Source organism: Plecotus auritus (genome assembly GCF_963455305.1).
Source record: "Plecotus auritus genome assembly, chromosome: 4".
NCBI classification, from domain to species: Eukaryota; Metazoa; Chordata; class Mammalia; order Chiroptera; family Vespertilionidae; genus Plecotus; species Plecotus auritus.
In genome coordinates, this window is record NC_137775.1 from 129,637,175 (window position 1) to 129,661,401 (window position 24,227).

A 24,227-nucleotide genomic window follows, 5' to 3' on the forward strand; every position below is an offset into this window, starting at 1 on the left:
TTAGGTGGTTGGTCATTTTCTCCCAAAACGAGGTGCCCATGACTTTGGGTTTTGGAAGGTAATGTAATTAATTGGAAGTTCCCGAAGCTATCTGGTACTTTGGCCAAAATTCTTAGTGTAAGGGACCCTGTCAGATGAGCAAGGTGACCCTCAAGCTGGATGTGGGGAAAGGATGTGCCTGTAGTGCTTATCCATTCAAGCCAGCATTTCCCTGGGAATGCTGGAGAGTGGCACAGCTGGGCAGCACAGCTGGGCTCCTGAGGCGGATTGGGCAGGACTTTATCTCTTTGGTACACAAGGGAGGCCCTCAGTTTCCCACTTCACCGCCTGAAAAATCACTGACTACCCCACCTCCCTGGGTGGTGAGCAGGCTGGGATGATGATAAAATGATATAGCTCTAGATCATCTAAATTGGGATAATTAAAAAGGACTCTCTTCTTCATGTTCCAGTGGATTCGAAATGACAGAGGCTGGAAAATGAAAAGACGTTTATGGGAATAATGCCCAGCCCTTCTCTCCACGCAGCCTTGGTCTCCAAGAGCCAGTGTTCCACTCATGGATAGTAACCTATCTTCCCTCCCTTAAATTCCCTTTACTGTCGCTATTGGCACCTCCGACATTAAGTGGGTCAAGGGAAGGAGAAGGTTAAAAAACTGGCACCTGCAACACTTTGCATTCTTTTAAGGGCCCAGTGGGAGAGGCTAAAACAAATGTCTATAATAAATTTAAAAATAAGCACTGACTTAAGTTAACCAGCATATGCACTGTCCAGATGCCGCAGGTAATAGCAGCAGCACCGTGGGCTCCTATTTGGGGTGGTTTGGATTGTGATGGCTACATGTCCTAGGAAGACATTTCAGAATGGATCCAGCCCATCCCCTGGGGCAAGTGACAGAAAACCATATTTTTTTTCTAATGAAGATCACAAACTATAGGAAAACACTCAAAGGCTGCAGAGAACTAAATTACAAACTTAGTTATTTTCTCCAGAAAATTAAAAAAACTCCATATATCTGGTTTGTAAGTTAGGAATTGCAAAATAAGAAACCACTAAAGAAGTTCTCAATCTATAACTAGTTTACGACTTAGGAGGCTGGTAAGAAAAGAAAGTACCAAAAGTCATTTGTTATAATGGAGAACCAGGGCAGCCCCTGGGCAGTTAGGACCCTGTGGGGAAGTGACTCATCCCAAGGCAACAGCAGCAGAAACAGAACCAGAGACCAAGACTGTGCATCTAAGACAATGGCCTTTGCACTCCCGTGTTACCTCTCAGGAAGTAGCCTTGGACCGCAGAGAAAGGTGAGAAAGGTCTCAACCCACTACAGAGAGGCTAGAGGAGGAGATACAGATGGGAAGTGAAGAAACATGAAAACTTGGGGGCGTAGGGGAGCAGCGACAGAGAATGAATGAATGCATATTAACTCATTCATTCAAAGCAGTAGCTTTTCAAGTATATTAACTCAAAACAGAATAATCCTAGTAAGCTACTGCTACCCTTTCAATTGTTCAACGGCTCTTAGTCTTAAATCTGGGAAGAGTCAGCTCTTAATGGGGGAGAGAGAATTATCCTGTGGGTTTCTGGCAAAAGCAATTATACCTGTGGGCTGAAAGGTATCAAGCTAAGAACCACAGGTTCCTAACTCCTAAGGCAGACATGATGAGGACATCTGGTCGCTTGTTCAGTTCTAAGCAAAATACTGTGTACAGCTGCTGTAGAGGGGTCTCATTGGTAGACCAGCAAGCCGCAGCATTTGGCTGTTAGCAGTCCACATCTGCTACTAATAAGGATTAGTCAGTAATTTTCTAAACCATCACATTAGTAAGTTTTCTGTAACAAGTTATTAGCTTTTCAAAGAAAGGACTTTGTACTGGTTCCACACAGCTTTCTTCTCTTTCACCAGACATTTGTTTAGTGTGATAACATCTGATCAGCTTTCAAGTTACTTGACTTTCCTTGGCTTCATAAGCTATTCTACAGTTCAGTGTGTTCTCCTTAACGGAGAAACTGTTTGGAATGTGTAACTCCCATGAGACTCAAAAGCACAATATTTTTCCCAAGCAGTTGTCCTGAAGTTAACAGTAACCTGGACAGAGTTGTGAGGCTATCAACAGCAAGGTGGCTAATGGTGTAGAAAAAGGCATCGTCTCACCCTTTTATTTCCTCCTGAGTGTGGTCTTTCTCCCTTTCACCCATCCTGTTTATCAGGGTGATATATTAACCACCCGTGCTGGGAGGGAGATGTCCTGACCTTCCATTCTCATGAATTTCACCAGCTTTAATGCCTGGCTCTTCAAATGCTGTATTTCTTTGCCAGTGACAAGACTGGCAGCCAGGGATGCGCCAAGTTCTTCACTCTAAATTACAAAACAAAGCAGGGAATCTGTCAGCCGTTTTGCAAACACTGATTTGCAAGTCACCTTGTAAACACTTGTTTGTGTGTACCTATTCTCTCTCCCAGGCAGTTACCTGGCTGCCATCCTGACAGGGCCTGATGTGCTGCTCCTCCAGCAACCAGTGCTCCTTCCTTCACTCTTAAACAAATCAGTTTATTTTGTACCATAAAAAACACACAAAACAAAAGCTTTCATTGAGCAGGAGTCACAGAGCCTCAGGGTAATTACGGCGGGAGTCGATAGTCAGAATCAGCATCAGGTCCACAGGTGTGTCCACAAGTGTCCACGGAGATGTGTTCGAATAGAGCCAACTTAAGATTTAGATAAAAGAGGCCACATTTCCGTTTCTAGAGGTTGGCTGAAATTTTCCCAACATAAGCTATCCCAACGTTAAGTCCATCTTGAAGTGAAAGGTATCTAGGCGTGTGGATCTTCTTCCCACATCACCAACTCCTAACACCAGTTTACTGAATCACACAAACCAACATGTACTGGACCCAATCGAATGTATGTCTACACAGGTTCTTCCACCCCCACCCCCAGCAGCTGAGAAATCAGGGGCTCAGGATGGTGAGGGGTTTGATTAGGTCCCACGGGGGAGGGGGTGGAGTCACAATCTGAGCACAGATGCACCTACTCAAGAGCCTGTATTCTTATTATTTTGCTAAAGTACTTCTCTCTGTAACAGAAATTCTACACCACAGAAGATATTTAGATGACATCACGGAGCCTTGGCATTTTCTCTTCCATCTATTCCTGGAAAGACCTTTCCATTTAGCTTCAGTGTGAATACTAATTTCCAACTTATCAGAATCCAGGCTTGAAGTACAATCCTCTGGTTAAAAAAGGGAGATATAATTAGAAAGCTTTAATGAAATTGGAAATAGGGAAAACACTCAAGGTTGGTTGACTTTTTAAAAATAACATTTTCATGGATCACAGGGTTGGAAGTTTGTGACCAAGGTTAGCTAAGCTCGTTCTCACCACAGGCAGGATGGCTTAGGTCATCCCACAGGGAGGAAAGTCCATGCAGGTTGTAAAGCTCTTACTGCATCCTACCTACCTACATACCCACCTGCCTACCATGAGGCAAGTCCCGTGGAGCGCTTGCGTGGCTGAGGCTCTGCAGCTTTCGGAAGAAAGGTCCAGCACACATGTAAACTAATAACAATATAAATCAACTCAGTTCCCATAAGCATAACCATCCAACCCCTGGAAAGAAGAACATGAGGCCCGGGCTGCAATGCTAGTCTTTGTCAGAAAATAAATTTATTATTGATAGTGAATGAAGTCAGGTGTCAGTATTCACGATAGAGAAGCAGTTGTATAAGCCAAGGTTGCCTTTATGTTGATAAAAAATGCCTTATTTCACTTTAATCATAAACATTATTCCAGTAAAAGAGGGACATTTTCTCTCCTTTTTGTCTTCTTTACATGATCGTCATAAGTTAAAATGAAACAGCTCTTATATAGTCAAGGAAAAAGGAAGCAGAAGCCCCACATGCACAGTCTGGATACTCCGCCAGCACCGAGGGCCTGGATGGAGGTATCCTGCCCTCTCCTCCCCACTCCTATCTCCTCATCCTGGTCCCACCCCCAAGCTCTGCCGGAGTGGAGGTTCACCAAGTGATGGAGCTTGGTCAGAAGAGAAAGTTGGACAGAAAATACGAAAGGTAGAAAGGGTTGCCCTCTCGTTGTCATCACAGCCGGCGTTACTAACACTGCGGTGTGTCCTTTGCGGCTGATCCTGGTCTAGCTAGGCCTCGGCTTTCCAATCTTGTCGAATAACTGTGATGCGCTTCTGTTCACTCTGCTCCCAGTGCTTCTCTTCATTGGCTTTTCTCTAAACAGGTTACTTTCTTAGAAGGAAAAAATATGTCCCACCTCTGGAATCAACGTTGACAGAGTTTTGCTTCTTCTGAAAGTGGCTTTTATCCTCCCTTCTCAATCATGCTCTGCAAGAGAAAGAGAAAATTAAGTTTTACCCCTAGAAGGAGGGACCAGAAAACGGCAGCAAGGACTTAGTACCATTTGTACTGTTTTCCAAAGATCGACTTCAAAAACACAAAGCAAGGCCTGGTCTCAAAATATCACTGCCTTTAAGGGACACCACTGCTGAACCGTGTACAGTTTCCAAATGACCACTCCCCGCCCACATCCAGCTGAACCCTGAGGGGGGCAATGGCCTGGACCATGAGGCAGGCGGGGCAGTGCACGTGCCATCTCACTGCCTCAGCCATTTGAAATGTATGGAAGCATCTCTGGTGGCCACAGGGACTGGGGGTGGGGTGGGGGAATGGAAGGCAGAGATTAAACCCCAAGGGTTCTGAGAGGAAATGTCTCAGCTGAACATGGGATTCTCTCCCCGACAGAGAACCTCTGCTTACTGCAGGCAGGACGCACATGCTCTGGAGCTTGTGATGCTGGGCAAAGCTATCCAGGTATCTGTTTCTGAAATGTTGCAGAAACATCCCCTACCATTTATTTAGCTACTTATTTCTGCAGGTGAGGAGTCATTGATGTACATCACTGCATAAGGCTTAAGGTGCACAGCACACTGGTTTGATTTATATACTCTGTGAAATGATCACCACAATAGGTTTAGCTAACATCCATCATCTCAGAGATACAGTAAAAGGAAAACAACAAAAATTTCTCCTTGTGATGAGAACTCTCTCAACAGCTTTTCCGCATACAGCAGTGTTCGCTCTCATGTCCATGTTGTACATTACATCACTGGAAGTCTGGACCTTTTGACCATCTTTCTCCAGTCCCTGCCTATGGTACCACATATCTGATCTCCTTTTCTATGAGTTTGGTCTGTTTTATTTAAAATTCTACATGTGAGTGATATCATGGTATTTGTATTTCTCTGACTTATTTCACTTAGCCTAATGCCTTCAAGGTCCATCCTTGTTCTCAAAAATGGTAGGATTTCCTAGGTGTGTGTGTTTATGGCTAAGTATTATGCTATTGTATATTATCACAACTACTCTATCCATTCTTCCATCAATGAACGCCAAGGTTGTGTCCATGCCGTGCCCACTGTGAATGATGCAGCTATGAGCATGGAAGTGCAGACTTCTTCTCGAGTTAAGTGTTTTCATTTTCTTTGGATATATATCTAGAAGTGAAATTGCTGGATCATATGGTAGTTCTATTTTTAATTTTTTGAGAAATCTTCATACTGTTTTTCATAATGGCTGAGCCAATTTACATTCCCACCAACAGTGCACAAAGGGTTTCCTCTTCATCACATATTTGTTAGCATTTGTTGTAATTCCCTATTGACTAGCGATGTTGAATGTTGAGCATCTTTTCATATACCTGTTGACCATTCATACATCTTTTTTAGAAAACTGTCTATGCAGATCTTTTGCCCATTTATTAGATTTTTTTTTTTTGCTATTGAGTAGTATGAGTTCTTCATTTACTTTGAATATTAACTACTTATCAGATATATGGTTTGCAAATAGTTTTCCCTATTTCATATGCTGTCTTTTTATTTTCTTGATGGTCTCTTTTGCTGCACAGAAGCTTTTCAGATTGATATAGTCCCACTTAATATGTTTTTTATTGTGTTGCTTGTGTTTTAGGTGTGATTCCCAAAAAATCATTACTAAGACCCACGTCAAGGACCTTTTCCCCTATGTTTTCTTCTAGGAGTTTCATGCTTTCAGGTCTTACATTTGATTCTTTAATCCACTTCAGTTAATTTTTGTAAGTAGTGTAAGAGAGGAGTCAAGTTTTATTCTTTTACCTGTGAATATCCAATTTCCCCAGTATCATTTATTGAAGACTCTGTCTCTTCTCCATTGAGTATTCTTGGCTCCCTTGTCAAATATTAGTTGACCATGCTGGGTTTATTTCTGGGCTCTCAATCCTGTCCCACTGGTTTACTTGTCTGCTTTTATGCCAGTACCACACTGTTTGATTACTATAACTTTGTGGGAGAGCTTAAAGTCAGACAGTGTAATGTCTCCTACCTTATTCTTCTTTCTCAGGATTGTTTGGACTATTGGGAGTCTTTTGTGGTTCTTTGCAAATTTTAGGATTTTTTTTTTATTTCTGTAAAAAAATATACCATTGGAATTCTGATAGGGATTGCACTAAATCTACAGATGGCTTTTGGAAGTATTGGCATTTAACAAATTTAATTCTCCCACTCCATGAACATAAGACAGCTTTCCATTTATTTGTGTCTCCTTTGGTTTCCTTCATCAATGGCTTGTAGTTTTCAGAGTAGAGATCTTTCACTTCATTGGTGAAAATAAATTTATTCCTAAGTATTATATGATGTTGTTGTTTTTTATTAATTTTTATTTTTTAAATATTTTTATTGATTTCAGAGAGGAAGGGAGAGGTAGAGAGAGCGAGAGAGAAACATCAATGATAAGAGAGAATCACTGATTGGCTGCCTCCTGCACGCCCCACACTGGGGATCGAGCCGCAACCTGGGCATGTGCCCTGACTGGGAATCGAACCGTGACTCCTGGTTCATAGGCCGATGCTCAATCACTGAGCCATGCCGGCTGGGCAGTATTTTATTTTTTGATACTATTATAGATGTGACCAATCTCCTTTTTTTTAAAAAAAAATTCAGACTATTCATTGTTAATATGTAGAAAACATTACTGATTTTTTTGTATGTTAATTTTGTATCCTGCATCTTTATTGAATTTAGCTCTAGTATGTTTTTATGACTCTTTAGAAATTGTCTATATATAAATCCTAGCCAGGAAGAATTCTTAATCATCACATTAAAACTCTATAACCAGTTGGAGCCAGGTATATAGCCTCTATTCGTAAGAATCTTTAAAAAAGGCAAGAGTGATCTTTTTCCCTTTAGTTTTGAAATTACTCAGTAAGAAGAAGTTAGGTAGGTCCAAGGTTGCTGCTAATCTGTTCATGCCTTCTTCCCACATCTTTTCTATCCAGCCCTTCACGAAGCTCCTATCAGGTACCCACTGCACTGACTTAGGTGCTATGGGAAAACCAATATACATGCTCATGGAAAACTACGGTGTGACACAGAGTAATTACTTGTGATTTTTAAACATATTTGCTAACTATGTGCTAAGATTATTTTACTGAATAAGTAATACACACAAACAGTATAAAATTCAAGAAGAACAAAAGAATATACAATCAAATGCAATTTTTTCCTTCCTATTTCCTGGTTTCCTGTGTATGCTTCCAGGAAAGTGGTTTTGCCAAGGAGAGGCCAGCTCTGTAGCTGAGCAATCAGAAGAGGCAACTCAATGATCCTGCAGTACGGACAGAATATAGAGAAAAGGAAGAGGGGTAGGGCTGGGACAGGCCAGGCTGGGAGGCAGTGCAAAGACTCAGAGGTGGGAACAAGGAGGCCGGAGGAAAGAGACAGGCCTGGCTAGAGGAAAGGGTGGGTGCTCAGGATATACCAGAGATGTAAGAGGGGCCAGAGTGAAGGTTATCCTGACACCCTGAGCATAATGAAGCCAACAGAGGAGAGTCTGGAGGAAGAAAGACCAGGGAGGAGGCAGATTAGAAACCAAACAAGGGTGGGGATGAGAAATAGAGCCATAAAACACGGAACAAAAAGAGGTGGTGAGAACTAAGTTGTGGTGGATCCTCAGTGACAGGGAGATTGGTGGTGTCACCAAGAGAAACAGGGAAATCAGTGAGAGGAGACACACTGGAAATGAGGAATATGACTTAAGTTTGGGGTTTGTGAGTCTGGAATGACCTCATGGAAATGTCTAGAACAGGGGTGGGCAAACTTTTTGACTCGAGGGCCACAATGGGTTCTTAAACTGGACCGGAGGGCTGGAACAAAAGCATGGATGGAGTGTTTGTGTGAACTAATATAAATTCAAAGTAAACATCATTACATAAAAGGGTACGGTCTTTTTTTTTTTTATTTCAATAGTTTTATTCATTTCAAACATTTTAACAAGAAGAATGTAAACACTAATTATTATAATTTGAAACTTCAAAAAATGGAGGAATCATAGCACAATAACATACCTTATATTGAAGATGGCAAAGGCAAAATAAAATTGCCTAACAAAGGAAAGGTACAAAAGCCTTTCAAATTAAACTTAAATATAATAAAGTAATTTAATACTAAAACAAATAGAAAAGAACAAAATGTGTAAACAGTAAATTAAACATTTTCTTTAGTGCAACTTCCAAATTATGCCCGGGACGTAGAAGTAGATGGCAATGTAGGCTGGGTTGAAAGGTTTTTGGTCTTTAAAACATCAACTTCAGTGGGAACAGTGTTGTTGGTCTCCTTTTTAGCTAATGCTCTGATACTGTGCTCTCCAGGGGCGTGTCTCCCTACATCACCACGATAACGTGTCTACGCATTCCCAGGGTGATGTCGGGGGAAGCATCCGCAGGCATTACAAGGAGCCTCTGGAAGATTGAGAGGTTGTGCCTTCTACTGAATGGGCGGATATAAATCCACCCACTCAGAAGAAGGAGCTGCGGCCGTGTTTCCCGATGTTGCCATGTTAATACTGCTGCTGGTGAAGGAGTGGAGGGGAGAGCAAGAGAAGCCTCCGCTCTTTCGGCTCTGCCGGCCCGATAGAACAGCCGAACGGGCCGGATCCGGCCCACGGGTCGTAGTTTGCCCACGGCTGGTCTAGAAGGAAGTGCAGGCTTGGGAAAAGAGGTCAAAGGTCTTTAGAGATAAAGATTTAAGGTCAAGAAAAAAAGATTGAAATAAAGGGGCAGAACAGAAAGAGTGGAAGGACAAATAAGTGTGTTGGTCACAAAAGTACAGGATGGCTCACCCTGAAGCTCACACTGATTACAGGTTTCTAAGAAGTCCATGCCCACGGGTACAAAAGAAGAATAGATATAAAAGAGGGCAAGCTAGTGTGGAGAGAACTCACATGGGAATGGTCAGGAAAGGCAATGAGGGGAAAAAAGAAGACATATGTAATACTTTCAACAATAAAGAATTTAAAAAAAAAGACAATGACATGGTGAAGAAGGAAGTAAATCAGAAAAGCTAGCTGCATCTAGAGAAAACAGGAAGGACTAAGCAAACCAGGTCAAATACTGTTCAGCAGAGGTCGGTGCTATGGAACCACACCTGACTGTGAGACTCCTCTCGAGCCCACCATTCAGAGAAGCTCTGTGTTTGTTGGGAAAATTAAAAACTGAGCACCTACCATGAAGAATCAGACCAGGCAATGTCACATATCATAGCATCTCATTTATCCTCATCCTCCCACCACCCTTGTGGCTTGATCTGTGTGCAACTCTCTCCAACTACATGGACTGGAAACTATAAATTCTAGATACATAGACACCCTCGCCACAACATTATTTATTAATACAAAACGGAAGTCAGTATAAAGCCGATCTATACTGAGCCCATCTATGGGCATTGAGTTATTAATGGAAACGATTACTCTATGAGTGAAGCCATTTTACATTTTGAGGTTATACACTCACTGCTTTCTTCAACTTGCCAATGGGAACTTTATGCTGTTGTCTGCCTGGTCAAGATTACATGGCTGTGCCTCGCTCTATAGTTTAGATCTTATGATTATAGCGACGGCCATATGATAATTAAGAGAAAAATTCTGATTTGTTCTAAATTAAATCACAGCGGCTGGGAGAGAAATACAAGTGTGTTCACCACCTCACAGCTGTGGGACAGCTAACAGTGGACTGCTCACATTCCTGTGCAGGGTGGAGCTGCAAATTGACTTCTGTTGCGACCACCAGTCACCCCATCCCGCATGTGCGTGAACTTCCAGGACTGTGGCCCACAACCAACCTAAAGTAGTAAGTATCTCTTCTTCTTCTTACGGACTGTGCGCTGTTCCACTTCATCTTTTCCCGTCTGCTTTATCGGTAGTCAATGTAAACTGTCTCAAAACAAATCACACCTTTCTCCCGCAAGACACCACGCATATGTAAAAGAGCCCACCGACTCCAGGATGGCGGACTTGCTTTGTCTTCTCCATCCAGCCTGCTGCTGATGGTGAGGACCGTGTTACCCAGGACCCGGTCCTCTTCTGGCTAGCATCTGGCTCAATAACACTTTCCTTTAATAAAGCCTTGGCCATGAAAGTTTTTTTGTTTTTTTTTTATTTAACACAATGTACCCTCTTTCAACTGTTGCAAAATAATCAGCAGTGACCCCAATATAATTAAAGCAACAGTTAGTGTTATTCTAGAATCTGGGGATCTTTTTACTGTTCTTCTCCCTGCAACCCCAACCAAACACAGAGGGCAATTTTTCTGCCAATTCAGGTGGTGATAAGAATGTCAGACTCTCCTTAAGAGAGACAAGGTGAGCCCCAGCTGGTGTGGAGATCAACGGGCCAGTCTGACATAAAGACACTAGAAGAACACTTCTGAACAAATAGGAGACACAGAAAAGTACTCTCATTCACAAAATACCATGATACATGCTTTAAAGTCCAGCCGGTTCACAGGTGATTCTTTGAAGACATGAGGGGCAAACCTGTGTCTTCCAGGGCTGGTCTACACACATGTTATATTGTCAAACTGCCTTCAGTTGCCACCAAGGAGGGTAGAGGTGGTACTAAATGCCTCCCTTCCGTCATAGACATTAACAAATACAATGTCAAGTAGAATTTCTAAAAAGATGAATAGATAAAACACTCCGTGTTGTTACTATATCACCCTCTGTAGTGAAACCTGCTAACATCTAGACCCGGGGCCTCTGGGTGAAGGGATCCCCAGCCTGGCAGGGTCTGTCACGTAGTGGCCACCTTTATAGACCCTAATCACCGTATGGGTTCTGTAAGCAGCTGCTGTTGGGCTGAGTTTCAACACCGCATAAATTTAACACCGCATAAATTAACATAGGAAATCCCCCCGAAGGGGAGAATATCTGCAAGTTATAAAAAATTGCTTTCTTCATTTAAGGAATGGTTAAGACTTAATCTTAATGTATAGAAAGAAATTCCTTGCATTTGTTCATCATTCGCGTTTGGGGCCTGCAGAAACCCCTTTACAGACAGCTGGGGAAATTTCCAAAGGAGGCCTGGGTTCGCATCAACGCTGCTCTTTTCCTTCTGCTTCCTGCCGCCCAGGAAGGGACACGGCAGCTCCCACGGTCAGACAGAGCAGGGCCCGGAGACCAGAGACTGTGTACCAATTCCACTTACTAAAACGATCTTAACTGTGTTCCTCCAATAGTTCTGTCACACAGTAATCTTGTCAACTGGTTTCTGAATTACAGCGGCATGTTGGCTATTGGCTGTCGCTATATAGTTAGGAGGAACTGTGGCCACCCTGGATTGCTAAACAATCGCCACAAAGAGAATAAAAATAGTTTTCTTTTTCTATAAAGGATACCATTCAGTCTCTGGCTGAGCTTCCCCAGTGTCTCTCCAACACTTCAAAAGCCCTATTAAAGCTGGGTAGGGAAGCAGGAAGGCTTCCAGGGAAAGGGTCATGGGGAATCCAAAAGGGGATCATGTCCTGGGTGCACCCGAGTTTTACTAAGGAGGGACATGAGAATGGAGCAAGTGGTAAAGAGAGAATGAGACCACTGTGAGAGAGAAGCAAAAGTGATCGATAAATTCAATTCAGGAGAAGCACAAAGCGAGCTTTGCCGGTGCACCAAGTACTACTCCTGACCACCTGAAGATCTGATTAGCTAACTCACTTTGTTTTCAATATTGGGCTGATTGCCCCGCAGCAAAGGCTGTTCTTTCTTCCTGCTTTGGAGGAAACACAAGATAACTTTTTTATGCCTGAATCTTGTTCCACATCTTCTATGCTAATGCTCTGCGTAATATTCAAATTAAGTGACAAGTAATGAACTGTTTATGCAGTTGGCTGCCACAACAGACACAACACTAACTGCAGTCCTAACCTGAAGGGTAAGCACTACAAAAGAAATGCCTATTAAGAAAGATCCAAATCTATTACCATGGTAGTATTTCTTCTACTAAATCCTGATTTTAAAAAAGGAAAGGTCATAAAGCAACTATTACTCTCAGAAAGTGGTTTAGAAAAGGATTCCCATGACAGAAGGGGCTGGGCTAACAATTTAGTTTGCTCTGATGTGGCTCCAAATTCAAAGGGCGGTGACCTTGAAGGATGTGAAATCTATTTGGACTATCTCTGTGTCACCCTGAGCACGGGAAGCCCGGCTGGACGTCTGGTGGATGCCAGGAGGTAGTGCTGATAAAGAAGCCCTCGAACACAATAAAAACCTGCTCCTGCAGGTCTTCCCCGAAAGCCGACCTTGCGGCTTTATCTCTGTGCTCCTCGACGGTGGGCGTCTGTGGCATCCAAAGCAAGTGCACAGGACAGGGGTCCTGGGCGCAGAGGACAAGCAGGGCGACTAAAGCAGTGGGGGAGGGTACAGTCACCATGTGGGCTGGCCAGGGCGCTGGGTTACCATGGCTGGTAGCCTCTTTCCTCCCTCCTGCCCATGAAACTGGGCGTGGCTCCTCAGCCAGGGCACCACAGTTTCAATGGTCAGGGGAGGGGAGAGGAGAACTTTTTCAGGGGCTCCCACCTTCTGTCCAAGACATCTTCTGATTTGTTCCTGAGGCTGAACCTAGGATCCATCTGATCAGACCACTGCTTAGACCAGGTCAGCAGTGACAGGCAGGGGCAGCTCCTCATCTCCCAAAAGAGAGAACAAAGACTGGGAACGGCCTCGAAAAGGTGGTCTCCAGGGCAGTGCAGGCCAGTGGGCTCCAGCTCTGTGGACAGTCACCTGTGGAACCTGTTCAAAGTTCCAACGTCCAGGATCAGAATCAGAATCTCCAGGGACAGGGCCAGGCATGCACGTTTTAAATAAACTCCCCGGTGACTGTGATGCTCACCAGCATGTGAGACCCGATACTGCAGGGAAAAGCGCACTGGTCTGGCGACAGGAGTGAGCTATTCTGCTCTGCACTCCGCCCCAGCTACACAGCAATGGGACTCCGGGTGCTGAGTTTTCCGAGTGAAAAGACCCGATCAGGTTACACGATCTGAGGTCTGTCTAGTTCCACCGGCCTGTAGTCTATCAAATCATTTGCATGTAATTTATAGTTGGTCTGAAAATGATGATAAAATGCAGCCTGCTCTGGCACCAGGCTTTTCTTTCAAGAATTCTGATTTCTAAAGAGATAACCACCACTATGTTTTCAGACCCTCTTCATACTCAAATAATGGGGCAGTATTTGAGCCCTAGTCTAACACAATCCAAGCTAGAGAGAGAGAAACTACACTGTCTTTAAGAAAGCTGCCACGTTCTGCCGCAGGAACCTCCTCCACATGCACCAAGCCTGAGGGCTTCCGAACTGGAGGCTAACCCGGGACTGGAGGCGCTAGCCTTGGATGAAGTAACTTCGTGTTTGGATCTCACTTATCAGGGTCTTGACCCCATGTTCCCACTACAGCTGGATGAGAGGTCAGCGGGAAAGAGACAGACCCAAGAGGGGTTGCCTTCTTCAGCCAGCTGCTTGCCTGCCTACTGCCCACTTGTTGAATTCAACCTCTGCCGTGGTTCATCGACTCTTGCCTGGCCTCCATCACCTGCCTCCGGGCTCCACCTGCCTCTGTCCTCCAGGCATCTCCTGGGTCTGGCCCTTGCTTCTTGTCCTGGACTTTCTTTGGCTCTTCTGCTCTGACCTCACAATCCCTCACCACCCAGGGCACACAGGATGAAAGCCATCACAGTCCAGAGGGGCCTAGGTGGCTAAGGTACTCGGCCTGCATTTCCGAATGCACTTGATTAGCCGGTAGCCTACACTCTGTGAGGCAGAGCTGAGATTCCCATTTTTCAGTTCACTGACTTAGGAAAGACTTGGAAAACTGTTTTCACCCCCTCCCAAGTTCATTCTGTCACCTTGCTTCCCCAGGGCTGACAGGTGTACAACTTCCCAGGAAAGGGTGCAGCTGTGGGAGGCTAGACAACAGGCAGACCGATGGGAAATGCAGCTGTGCTTCCAGAGTGAAAGCTTCCGGCTGACAGCAGAATCGCACAGGCTGGAGGCGCCCAGAGCAGGGGTGCTGCTGGTACCCACGAGCCACATCTCCTCACATCAAAGTGCTCACCAACAGGTGTGCCTCTGTGCAATGCCTCCTGCTCTCACACGTGGAGGGAGCATCGTCCTAGATACCAGAGGAAGGCCCTCGCGCATCACCTAGTTCAGTGGTCGGCAAACTCATTAGTCAACAGAGCCAAATATCAACAGTACAACAATTGAAATTTCTTTTGAGAGCCAAACTTTTTAAAATTAAACTATATAGGTAGGTACATTGTTATTAACTTAATTAGGGTACTCCTTCAATCGCACTGTACACGCGCGCCCGCACGTGGTATTTTGTGGAAGAGCCACACTCAAGGGGCCAAAGAGCCGCATGTGGCTTGCGAGCCGCGGTTTGCCGACCACTGACCTAGTTCAAACACTTCATTTCCCAAGGAAGCAACTGAAGCCCAGGTCGCCATGACCAGGCTGGTGTTGGCCACAGCACTTCCCACAAACTACCCTCCAGTGAACAGAAACTGCTCCCAGGAGTCTAGCTGGCTCTGTAGGTTTCTGTCAATATCAGCAGGGCTGAGACGACAGCTGGAATGCTTATAATCACTACCTCCCCAACCCCCAGGAGCTGGATTCTGCAAGTAATTTGAGGAACAGTGAGTGGGGTGTGCCACGGAGCACAGGAATGCAGATCTGGGAGCAAGCCCTTTCCACACACCTTTTTTATAAACAGAACCTGGGCACATTTGGGCCACTAGTGGGCAATTACTATTGTCTTCCCACCTCCCCCTCCCTTCCAGTCTACTGTAAGGTAAGTGAATGAAAACTGAATGGGAATAGGGTTTTAACAGTAAAGAACTGGTAGTTCAATTTTGGGGAGATTTTAGAAAGCCATGAGGCTAAGCAGATATGAGAAATGAAAGACATGGAAGTCTACCAATGGATAGACTATATTTTTAAATGTTGTATCTCATCTAGCTGGCCAGTAGCTTTTAAGTCTTTGATATAATAATTACAGCAATTTAATATCTCTTTACCTCCGTGAAGACACATACCTATTATATTGGAAGTAGCAATCTGATGGTCTCCTGTCAACCCATGAGGAACTGTTCAAGAATAGCTGAAAAAAGACTGATGTGAATCCGTGGATGACTAAGGAAGGAGAAAAGTAAGGCTAAGGAATATCCGGAAATCTTCCTATCATTAAAGTCTATTAGTCTCAGAACAATGCCCCAAGGACACCAGTGAAAGCCTCATCTTATGAGTCATTTAAAAGTGGAGTGGACTTGGCTGTTGGAATTATTCCAAGGGGAAAACTCACGCACTACACCGGAAATGGGGAAAGCAACCTAATGGGCTGTTGTCATGGTCAGTGCTTTCTATGTTGGCATGTCCAGCTTGCTCTTTGGATGTAACAAGGAAACATAAGAAGGGGTGGGGCCCAGGCAGGAACTGCAGTAGATGACCAAGACCAGATGTCCTGTCAGAGACTCTTCTAACAACGGGAGCGCTGGGGACAGCACTCAGACTGACTTGACAAGGAGAAAAAGGAAAAGGTGGTATCAGAGGAAGAGTACGCACGAAGTGCTGATAGAACTCCCTGTGGCCATTTTGGCGAAGACTTAAAATGGGGCCGTGAGGAACTACACCTTTGCTTGCGCTTTGCAATCCCACTCCCCCATTGATTACCCTCAGCCTCTAGTACAAACTACTTAATTTGATCTTCACGGTGTTTCCCTTCAATTCATGATTATTGTATGCATTTTTCCTCATTGCCTTATATCTGTATTAGCGGATGATGGATGCACCTTTATGTACCCAACTCAAAAGTCAAACACTACTTTTAAATTTTTTGTTTTGATGGCAAGGTATATTTTGGTCTAGTTGTTAAATTTACCATCATGACTTCCCTGGGTTTCAATTCTCTCAACTATAAAATGAAGAGAACAAAACCATCTCTCTTTACATCTCAGGCTGTCATTAAAAACAAGCAAGAGGCCCTGGCCGGGTGGCTCAGTTGGTTGGAGCGTCATCCTGTGCACCGGTCAGGGCACATGCCTGGGTGGCGGGCTTGACCCCTGCTGGGGGCTCGTTCAGGAAGCAACTGATTGCTGTTTCTCTGGTACCTCCCTCTTCCCCTCTCTCTGAAATCAATATAACATATCCTTGGGTAAGGATAAACAAACAAACACCAAAAAACAAGTGGAGGAATGGATGTGAAATCACCTTGAAATCTAAAGTACTATAGAGAGAAATACAAGGTATTAATGTTTCTTGGTTCTTGCCCATTTCAGTGTTGCCCATTTTAGGATAAAAACATTTTGTGGACATCTATCTTTTTAATATTACCAGTGTTATACACTTCCTAATACCTGAACGTAAGAGTGGTTAAAACAATAGGTACTGGAAAGATGTTTGCTGAAAACAGTGCTGAATCATATTGCAGGTTGGGTAGGGGGACAGGAGGGTCTCTTGGAATCACTACTAATAATCTGATGCTTTTGTCTAATCCATTCAGTTGGTTTCAGCATGAAATATACAACTGAGAAAAAAAGTAAAAAATAAGATTTATGAATACTTTATATAAATGTAATCCTCACAACAACACTGGAGATAACATTGCCCCAAATAACATACTAGAAAAATCAAGGCCCAAGGTCAGAGAGCTAGTAAGAGACACAGCTCAGATATAAACTCAGATCTGCCCACTTGAACTCTCAATTGCCCCACATGGCCTATCTGGTTGTGTCACAGTTAACTTTGTTTTATGCTATAGATGTATGTCATCGATCTCATGGGGCTATGTGAGGATGATTCAACACATCAGACAGGCAGGATGGAGTCAATACCCCAGACGCCCTTGCAGCTGCCACTACAGTGATGCTACAGATCACGCTGGGGAGACAGGCACCTGCGTTAGACACCAGCCCCAAAACATCCACTTTATCACGGCCATTCCCAGCCTGGCTGCCACCTCCACCGCCATACAGCACTGATATCAGGTCAGAAAAACCCATGCGCCAACTTGCAGGTCCTAAATGCTCCGTTGGTAATAATATTGAACGCCAGGTTTGTTAACAGCCTATCAGAAGCTGCTTTTGCAAATACAATGTACTAACAACAATATCAACATTATTTCTCCTGAAGACCTTTAAAGGAAAATTCCCTGGCATACTATTAAGAGCTATACAAGTGTCACTATAAGCAAGAAATAGAAAAAAGCCTCAAGCCATCAGGCTTTCAAAGACAACATAGGCTTTTAATCATCTTGGTAACAGTAGTCCTCCCTTATCTGCAATATGTTCCAGTACTTCCAGTGGATGCACAGACCACAGATATACTACACTGTTTCTTCCTATACATACATACATAACTATGAGAAAATTTAATTTATAAATTAGACAGAGAATAACAATAACTAATAAAATTGAACAATTATAGCAATTTACTGTAATAAAAGTTAAGTGAATGTGGTCTCCCTTCTCTCTTTCTCTCAAAATATCTTATTGTACTGTATGTACAGCGTGAATGCACTGGACAAAGGGACGATTCCCATCCCAGGAAGAATGGAGTGGGATCGCCCAAAGTTTCATCACACTATTCAGAACAGTGCAATTTAAAACTTAAGAATCGTTCACTTCTGGAATTTTCCATTTAATATTCTCAGGCCTCAGCTGACCTCGGGTGACTGAAACTGTGCAAAGCGAAACCGTGGCTAAGGAGGACCACTAGCATTGCTGTTATTGCCCTGCGATGCAGGTAATACCAACCCTCCCATCAGATGGAATGTTAAAAATTTATGCTAAGTGGTATTATTATACGTACAGCAAATCAGATTGCGGAAAGGCATGCTGTGTAGCTCAAACACCAGATTTAGTTGGGCTAGAAGGTCAACTCTGGGGAGTTTAGCAGCAGAAAGAATCAAGGTTTCCAACAATTTCTGTCTCAGAACAGCCTACATCCAACTGTTAAATCAGTTGAATGATAGGCAATTATGCGACCGGCCAGAATTGACAACTGGCTTCAGAGTTCATCATGAGCTTTCTAAAGTACATAAATGAGAGAAAACACATATCCTGTGAACATCATCTTATTCTGATAATGAAGGGTCCAGAGAAGAATACAGCTCTGGTATAAAAAGTGATGGAAATATTTCCTAAATCCTGCTCCTGGCCTCCCTTTCCCTGGCCAAGTGAGTGGACTCTACCAACTGGTAGAAGACTGAATGGTAGGTTTTTGTTTTAGTTTTTTGTTTGTTTGTTTGTTTTAAACTAGGCTCTCCACATGACTACTTGCTGCTTATAGACCCGAAGCTGCTGGCCTCTAAACTTGTATCTTTCCTCATTGCTGGCTCTGAGTATTGGCCCAGAAATAGGGAGCAATGACCTTGAAGACACAATTACTATAGAGGACAAAAGTTCAGAACGACTGGGAAAAGTATTATTGTTGTAAGAATCCTTCTTTTCTTTCTTTCTGAAAGTAAGGAGTTGAGCACAAGGCGAATACAGGCTCTTCTTACCACCATCTGGATGGAAGTTGATTACAGCCTAACCAACTTGTCACGGCAATTCTTGATGATGATAACTAGTTTGGTTTATAAAGCTTTTCACACACATTAGCCCGTGACATCCTTACCACTGTCCCATGACACTGGGCACACTTCCACTGGTGCCGGGAGCGGATGCACACCCACCTGTTTGGCCTGATTGACACAGCGCATGTACTGGTTGGCCAGCGCAGAGCAGCTGAGGGTCTGCTGGGCGTTCTGGCGGTAGCACTGGAGAATCTTGGCCTGCAGATCCGCACAGACGGGGTGAACCTCATACCGCCTGAAAACAAAAATGGGGATCACTGAGGCAGATGGTCTTCAGTCAGAGTAAAGATCGAGGCCAAAGAATGTATAAAACATTAAATAAGATAAATGTTTCAAATGTAGAAATCAAAGTTCAAGAGAAATAATTTTCTTCAACCTTGAAAGATATACAAGGTAAACAATTTCTCTGAAATTAGTTTCATTAGCTGATACCACCACAAGCCTCTCTGGACACTAAAACCTTCCCGCCAGACCAAAGCCCGGAACAGGCAAATGGCGCACATACTCTTGGGCCCAGCCAGCCGGACCAGAAGCCTGAGAGCCGTACCTTCTTTCTTCCACCCCAACACCCACCGGGTCACAAAATTCGAGACCCTACATTCTGGCTTCTTTCCCCATACACACTATCCTCACATTTCTATCATGGATTCTGTGACCTCCCAACTGCACTCTGTCTCTTAGCTTTCACCTCCAACTCCTGCCTTCCCGAAGAAGGTTCTTCCAGAAGGTTCTAATACATAAATCTGAGACAGCCTCGCTCCCTCCTGCTTTGTAAATAAAATACAAGGTCAACCAGCAAGTCTTCATTGGGTTCCTGCCGACTCTTTAGCCTTCATTCCCCAGGCATCTGCAGCATTTCCAGGTTTGGTTCTCACGTGTCCCTTCACATCTTAGCTCATGTGGCTGGCTCTTGATTTTGGGAATGCTCTGCACCCAAACTCCCATCCATACACGTGGAAAATACCCATGCGTCTTTTAAGTGGAACCTTCTCTATATAGCTTTCACTCCCTCTCCCATCATGGTAGAGTCTATCTCTCTCTATGGTGACCCCACTGACCTTGTATTAATGTCTTTCAGTCTTTCACCGGGCACTTAATGCTGACTATGCGCACTTACTAGCATACATTTATTAGGATGCAAATCCCAAGAACTGTCTTATTTTCTTTGTGACCTCCGCTACTGATAAGGATACCTCTTAGAGAAGTCATGCAATTAGTTGCTGAGAATACAAATGGGTGGAGAGAAAAGAATAATTTTTAATTCCTGGGCTTACATTTTTCTAATTATACTTACAAATCTCAAATTTTAGTTAGATTGCTTTCAGTGAATATGCAGTACCTAGTTTAAGTGCTTCTAAAAAAGTTTATCATATACACTTGAAAAATGATAACAAAGTAAATCAAATGAATTATACAAACCAAAATGAAATAGTCTTAAGATGGTAGAGGAATTTTGATTATAAGAACTAAACACACAGAAATTACATACTATTATCACTTTTAATCTAGGAATTCATATTTTTTTTTCAAATTAGGTTTGCTTAATACAAAAGGTTTCCAGTCTCTCATACTAGTTCTTTTTTTTTGAAATTTAAATTTTGTCATTGCCACAGTAATCTTGAAATAGCATTATTTTAAATTTAATGGATTCTAAAAAACCCCTAGAGAACACAGGAGGACTGTATCTCATCAATAAGGAAACCCCTGGGTGACGATTTGTCTCCTCATTACTTTTATCCAACACACTAAGCCAATATATATTTTGCTACAATAGAAAACTGAAATGCAAACCATGTTACTGGTCCCTGAGGGAATTGACTTCTTACTACCCTCTAGAGAAAGCAGACATACAGGAGAAAAATAATCCCACAAATTTTACATAGCTTTGTTTTTACTTTTTATTCATTCCCTCACCGCTCTGCCAAATATCTAAGAACAGAATTGAAATCCAATCCCAGGAGTTTTAATTCTCTTTAAGATTTCAAAGTTCAGATGTCTGTGGATTTTTCTGGACATGGATTTCCTTAATCCCCTGCCGTGAGCATCAGCATCTAAAAGGAGTCAGCTGTGCTTCCAAGAGCAGAGGCCCAGACTTCAGCAAGATGCACATCTGGGTAAATGCTGAATAAAATATGACTTCGAAGAGGTCAGCCAAACCTCGCACACACATGATTAATGTCCATATTAGTTCCCAGGAAAGCAGGAGTATAAACACATTTATACTCCTGGTGTTGAGGAACATCCTCTGCCCAACATATCTTAGCTTTAAAAGGGGAATGGGGAGAAGAGACGAGAACAACCCTGACCAGATATATAGCCCTTCCCTGTTACCTAGAGGAAAAAACTGAAGATAGCTTCCACATTCTGCACTTCATACAGAAGATGGGCTTTTTGCTTTTAAAAAGATGATTCACAATGGGGCTCATCTAATGCTATGAACTCCTTAGAAAGAGGTCATTTAAGTTGTATATAAGCATTTACCCTGAGTTGAGCTATTTATCATACAAGTTAAAGTCTTGAGTTATTTATCTTTTGAAATGTGTCAAAATATACTTTCACCACAAATCAATGCTACTCACTCTCAGGGCCCTTGACTTCCTATCCAGTGGTCTGGAGTGTGAGCGTGTGTGCGTGTGTGCGTGCGTGTGTGTGTGTGTGTGTGTGTGTGTGTGCGCGCGTGCGCGCGCGCGTTAAGGTATCTGAAATTCTTATTGTATACTTTTCAACTGGCATTGGTGAGTAGATGGCAGAAATGGGGGAAGGAGTGGAGATCAACGTAACTGTTCCCCAGTTCCTGGAGGAGACTCGGGCACATTTTTCTTGGATTAATCTACAGGGCAAAGCTCTGCCTCGTATTGATCTGCAATGCTTGTTATGCTGCCCTAATGCAACATTTTCACTTTGGGAAAATGCTAAATGAGATTACGGTCTAACATTAGAAAGCCATAAAACACAAGCCATGGCACCTTCCATTCAGGAAAAGGATTTCCAAGACATTTCCAATACGCTTTATGGTAAACCTCCATACAGTCATTGTGTCAGCAATTGATTTTTATTGATGGCTTTCATTCCTGCTGATGGAAAAAGCCTCTATGAGGCAAAAATAACAAAAGGCAGAATTTCAAGATACCTAAGAAGATAAATTAAATCTTCACTGCAAGAGACATTTAAACAAATTAATTACTTTGCATGTAAATAAGATTTAAAAAGAAATAGTGAAGGACAAATGTCAAGAAAAAGATAAAATATAAATTTGAGAATTCAGCATAATAATAAAGAAGTGAGAGACAGAGTAGCTATCCCAAACACATTTAGTAAAAAGAAATTGGTGAAATATAATCAACATTTTAAAATATATATTCATCAAAGACAATGAAGAAAAATATCCACCTCTGAGACAGCATGGAGGGACCTGGAGAGTATTATGCTAAGCAAAATAAGCCAGTCAGAGAAAGACAAGCATCACATGATCTCACTTGTATGTGGAATCTAATGCACAAAATAAACTGATGAATAAAACAGATCCAGAGACATAGAAGCATGGAATGGAACAAAATGACAGACCTCAGAGGAAGGGGAAGAGATTAACCAAAGAACTTATATGTATACTAGAGGCCCAGTGAACAAAATTTGTGCACGAAGGAGGGGTTCCCTCAGCCCAGCCTGCACCCTCTCCAATTGGGGACCCCTTGGGGGATGTCCGACTGCCGGTTTAGGCCTGATACCTGTGGGATCGGGCCTAAACCGGCAGTCAGACATCCCTCTTGCAATCTGGGACTGCTGGCTCCTAACTGCTCATCTGCCTGCCTGCCTGATGACCCCTAACTGCCCTCCCCTGCCAGCCTGATCACCCCTAACTGCCCTCCCCTGCCAGCCTGGTTGCCCCTACTAACTGCTTCTGCCTGTCTGCCTGATCGCCCCTAACTGCCCTCCCCTGCCGGCCTGATCTCGCCCCCCCCCACTGCCCTCCCCTGCCGGCCTGATCTCGCCCCCCCCCACTGCCCTCCCCTCCCCTGCCGGCCTGATCCTGCCCCCAACTGCCCTCCCCTGTAGGCCTGATCTTGCCCCCAACTGCCCTCCTCTGCTGGCCAATTTGGTTCTCATTGGTTGGTTTCTATGCTCCACATCCTAGGCAGCCATTGGCTCCCCACAGCACCCAGATTTGGTTCTGATTGGTCGGTTTCTATGCCAGTCAGCCTCAGAAGCTCTGCCTCCTAGGCAGCCATTGGCTCCCCACAGCACCCACATTTGGTTCTGATTGGTTGGTGTCTATGCCAGTCAGAAGTTCCACCTCCTAGGCAGCCATTGGTTCTTCACAGCACCCACATTTGGTTCTGATTGGTCAGTTCCTATGCCAATCAACATCAAAAGCTCTGCCTCCTAGGCAGCCATTGGTTCTTCACAGCACCCACATTTGGTTATGATTGGTCAGTTCCTATTCCAATCAACGTCAAAAACTCCGCCTCCTAGGCATCCATTGGTTCTTCACAGCACCCACATTTGGTTATGATTGGTTGGTTCCTATGCCAGTCAGTGTCAAAAGCTCTGCCTCCTAGACAGCCATTGGTTCTTCACAGCACCCACATTTGGCTCTGATTGGTCAGTTCCTATGCCAGTCAGTATCTCCGGGCCTATCTCTGGGCCTGATCAGAAAGGAGGGCTGAACAGCAGCCCTCACAGAGGCCAGGAGAGAAAGAAAAGCCCAGCTGCTGGCAAAGCTCAGAAAGGAGGGAGAGAAAGAGAGAGGCAAGTACTGATCAACAACTGCCACTGAGGCTGCGGATCAGACCCTGCCTCTCTCTCTGGGTCTCAGCCCCCTGGGCAGTCAGTGCTGGGTCACCAGGCTGCAGCGGGGCAGTCAGTGCTGGGTCGCCACAGCAACCCAGTGCTGACTGAAGGACTTCTGGGTTGGTCAGCCTTTGGTCATGATCGGTCATTACAACCCTGGCCTTTTATATATTAGGATATGCATAACCTATGGACACACACAATAGTGTGGTGAAGGCCTTGAGGGAGGGGGGAGCAGAGAGAGGTCAATGGCAGAAAAAGGGGGACATCTGTAATATTTTCAACAACAAAGATAAAAAAAACAAAAAACACGAAAAAAGTCCAGGTTAGTGGTTACTTGAAATTATTGAGACTTTGGATGGATCCTTTCACATGTGATTACAATACTATTTTGTTATAGTATCTGTACTAATAATAGAGGAATATATTGTCTGGAACGCCACCGCAGTAACAGTAACGATCAACAGGCTGTCTTGGGTGACAAAGC

General features: G+C 43.8%; 1 protein-coding gene across 4 annotated transcripts in view; it reads right to left on the reverse strand.

Moving 5' to 3' along the window:
* Window positions 1-3,634: 3,634 nt before the first annotated feature.
* CHCHD3 (coiled-coil-helix-coiled-coil-helix domain containing 3) overlaps window positions 3,635-24,227 on the reverse strand; it is a 286,849-nt gene continuing 266,256 nt past the window's right edge. For all 4 annotated transcript variants that reach the window (XM_080663334.1, XM_080663336.1, XM_080663335.1 and 1 more), the window contains 2 exons: window positions 19,052-19,187; window positions 3,635-4,350 (listed from right to left, as the gene is read on the reverse strand). In XM_080663334.1, coding sequence (XP_080519460.1) covers window positions 4,327-4,350; window positions 19,052-19,187 — 160 coding nt within the window. In that variant the 3' untranslated portion in view covers window positions 3,635-4,326. The remainder of the gene's footprint in view (window positions 4,351-19,051; window positions 19,188-24,227) is intronic.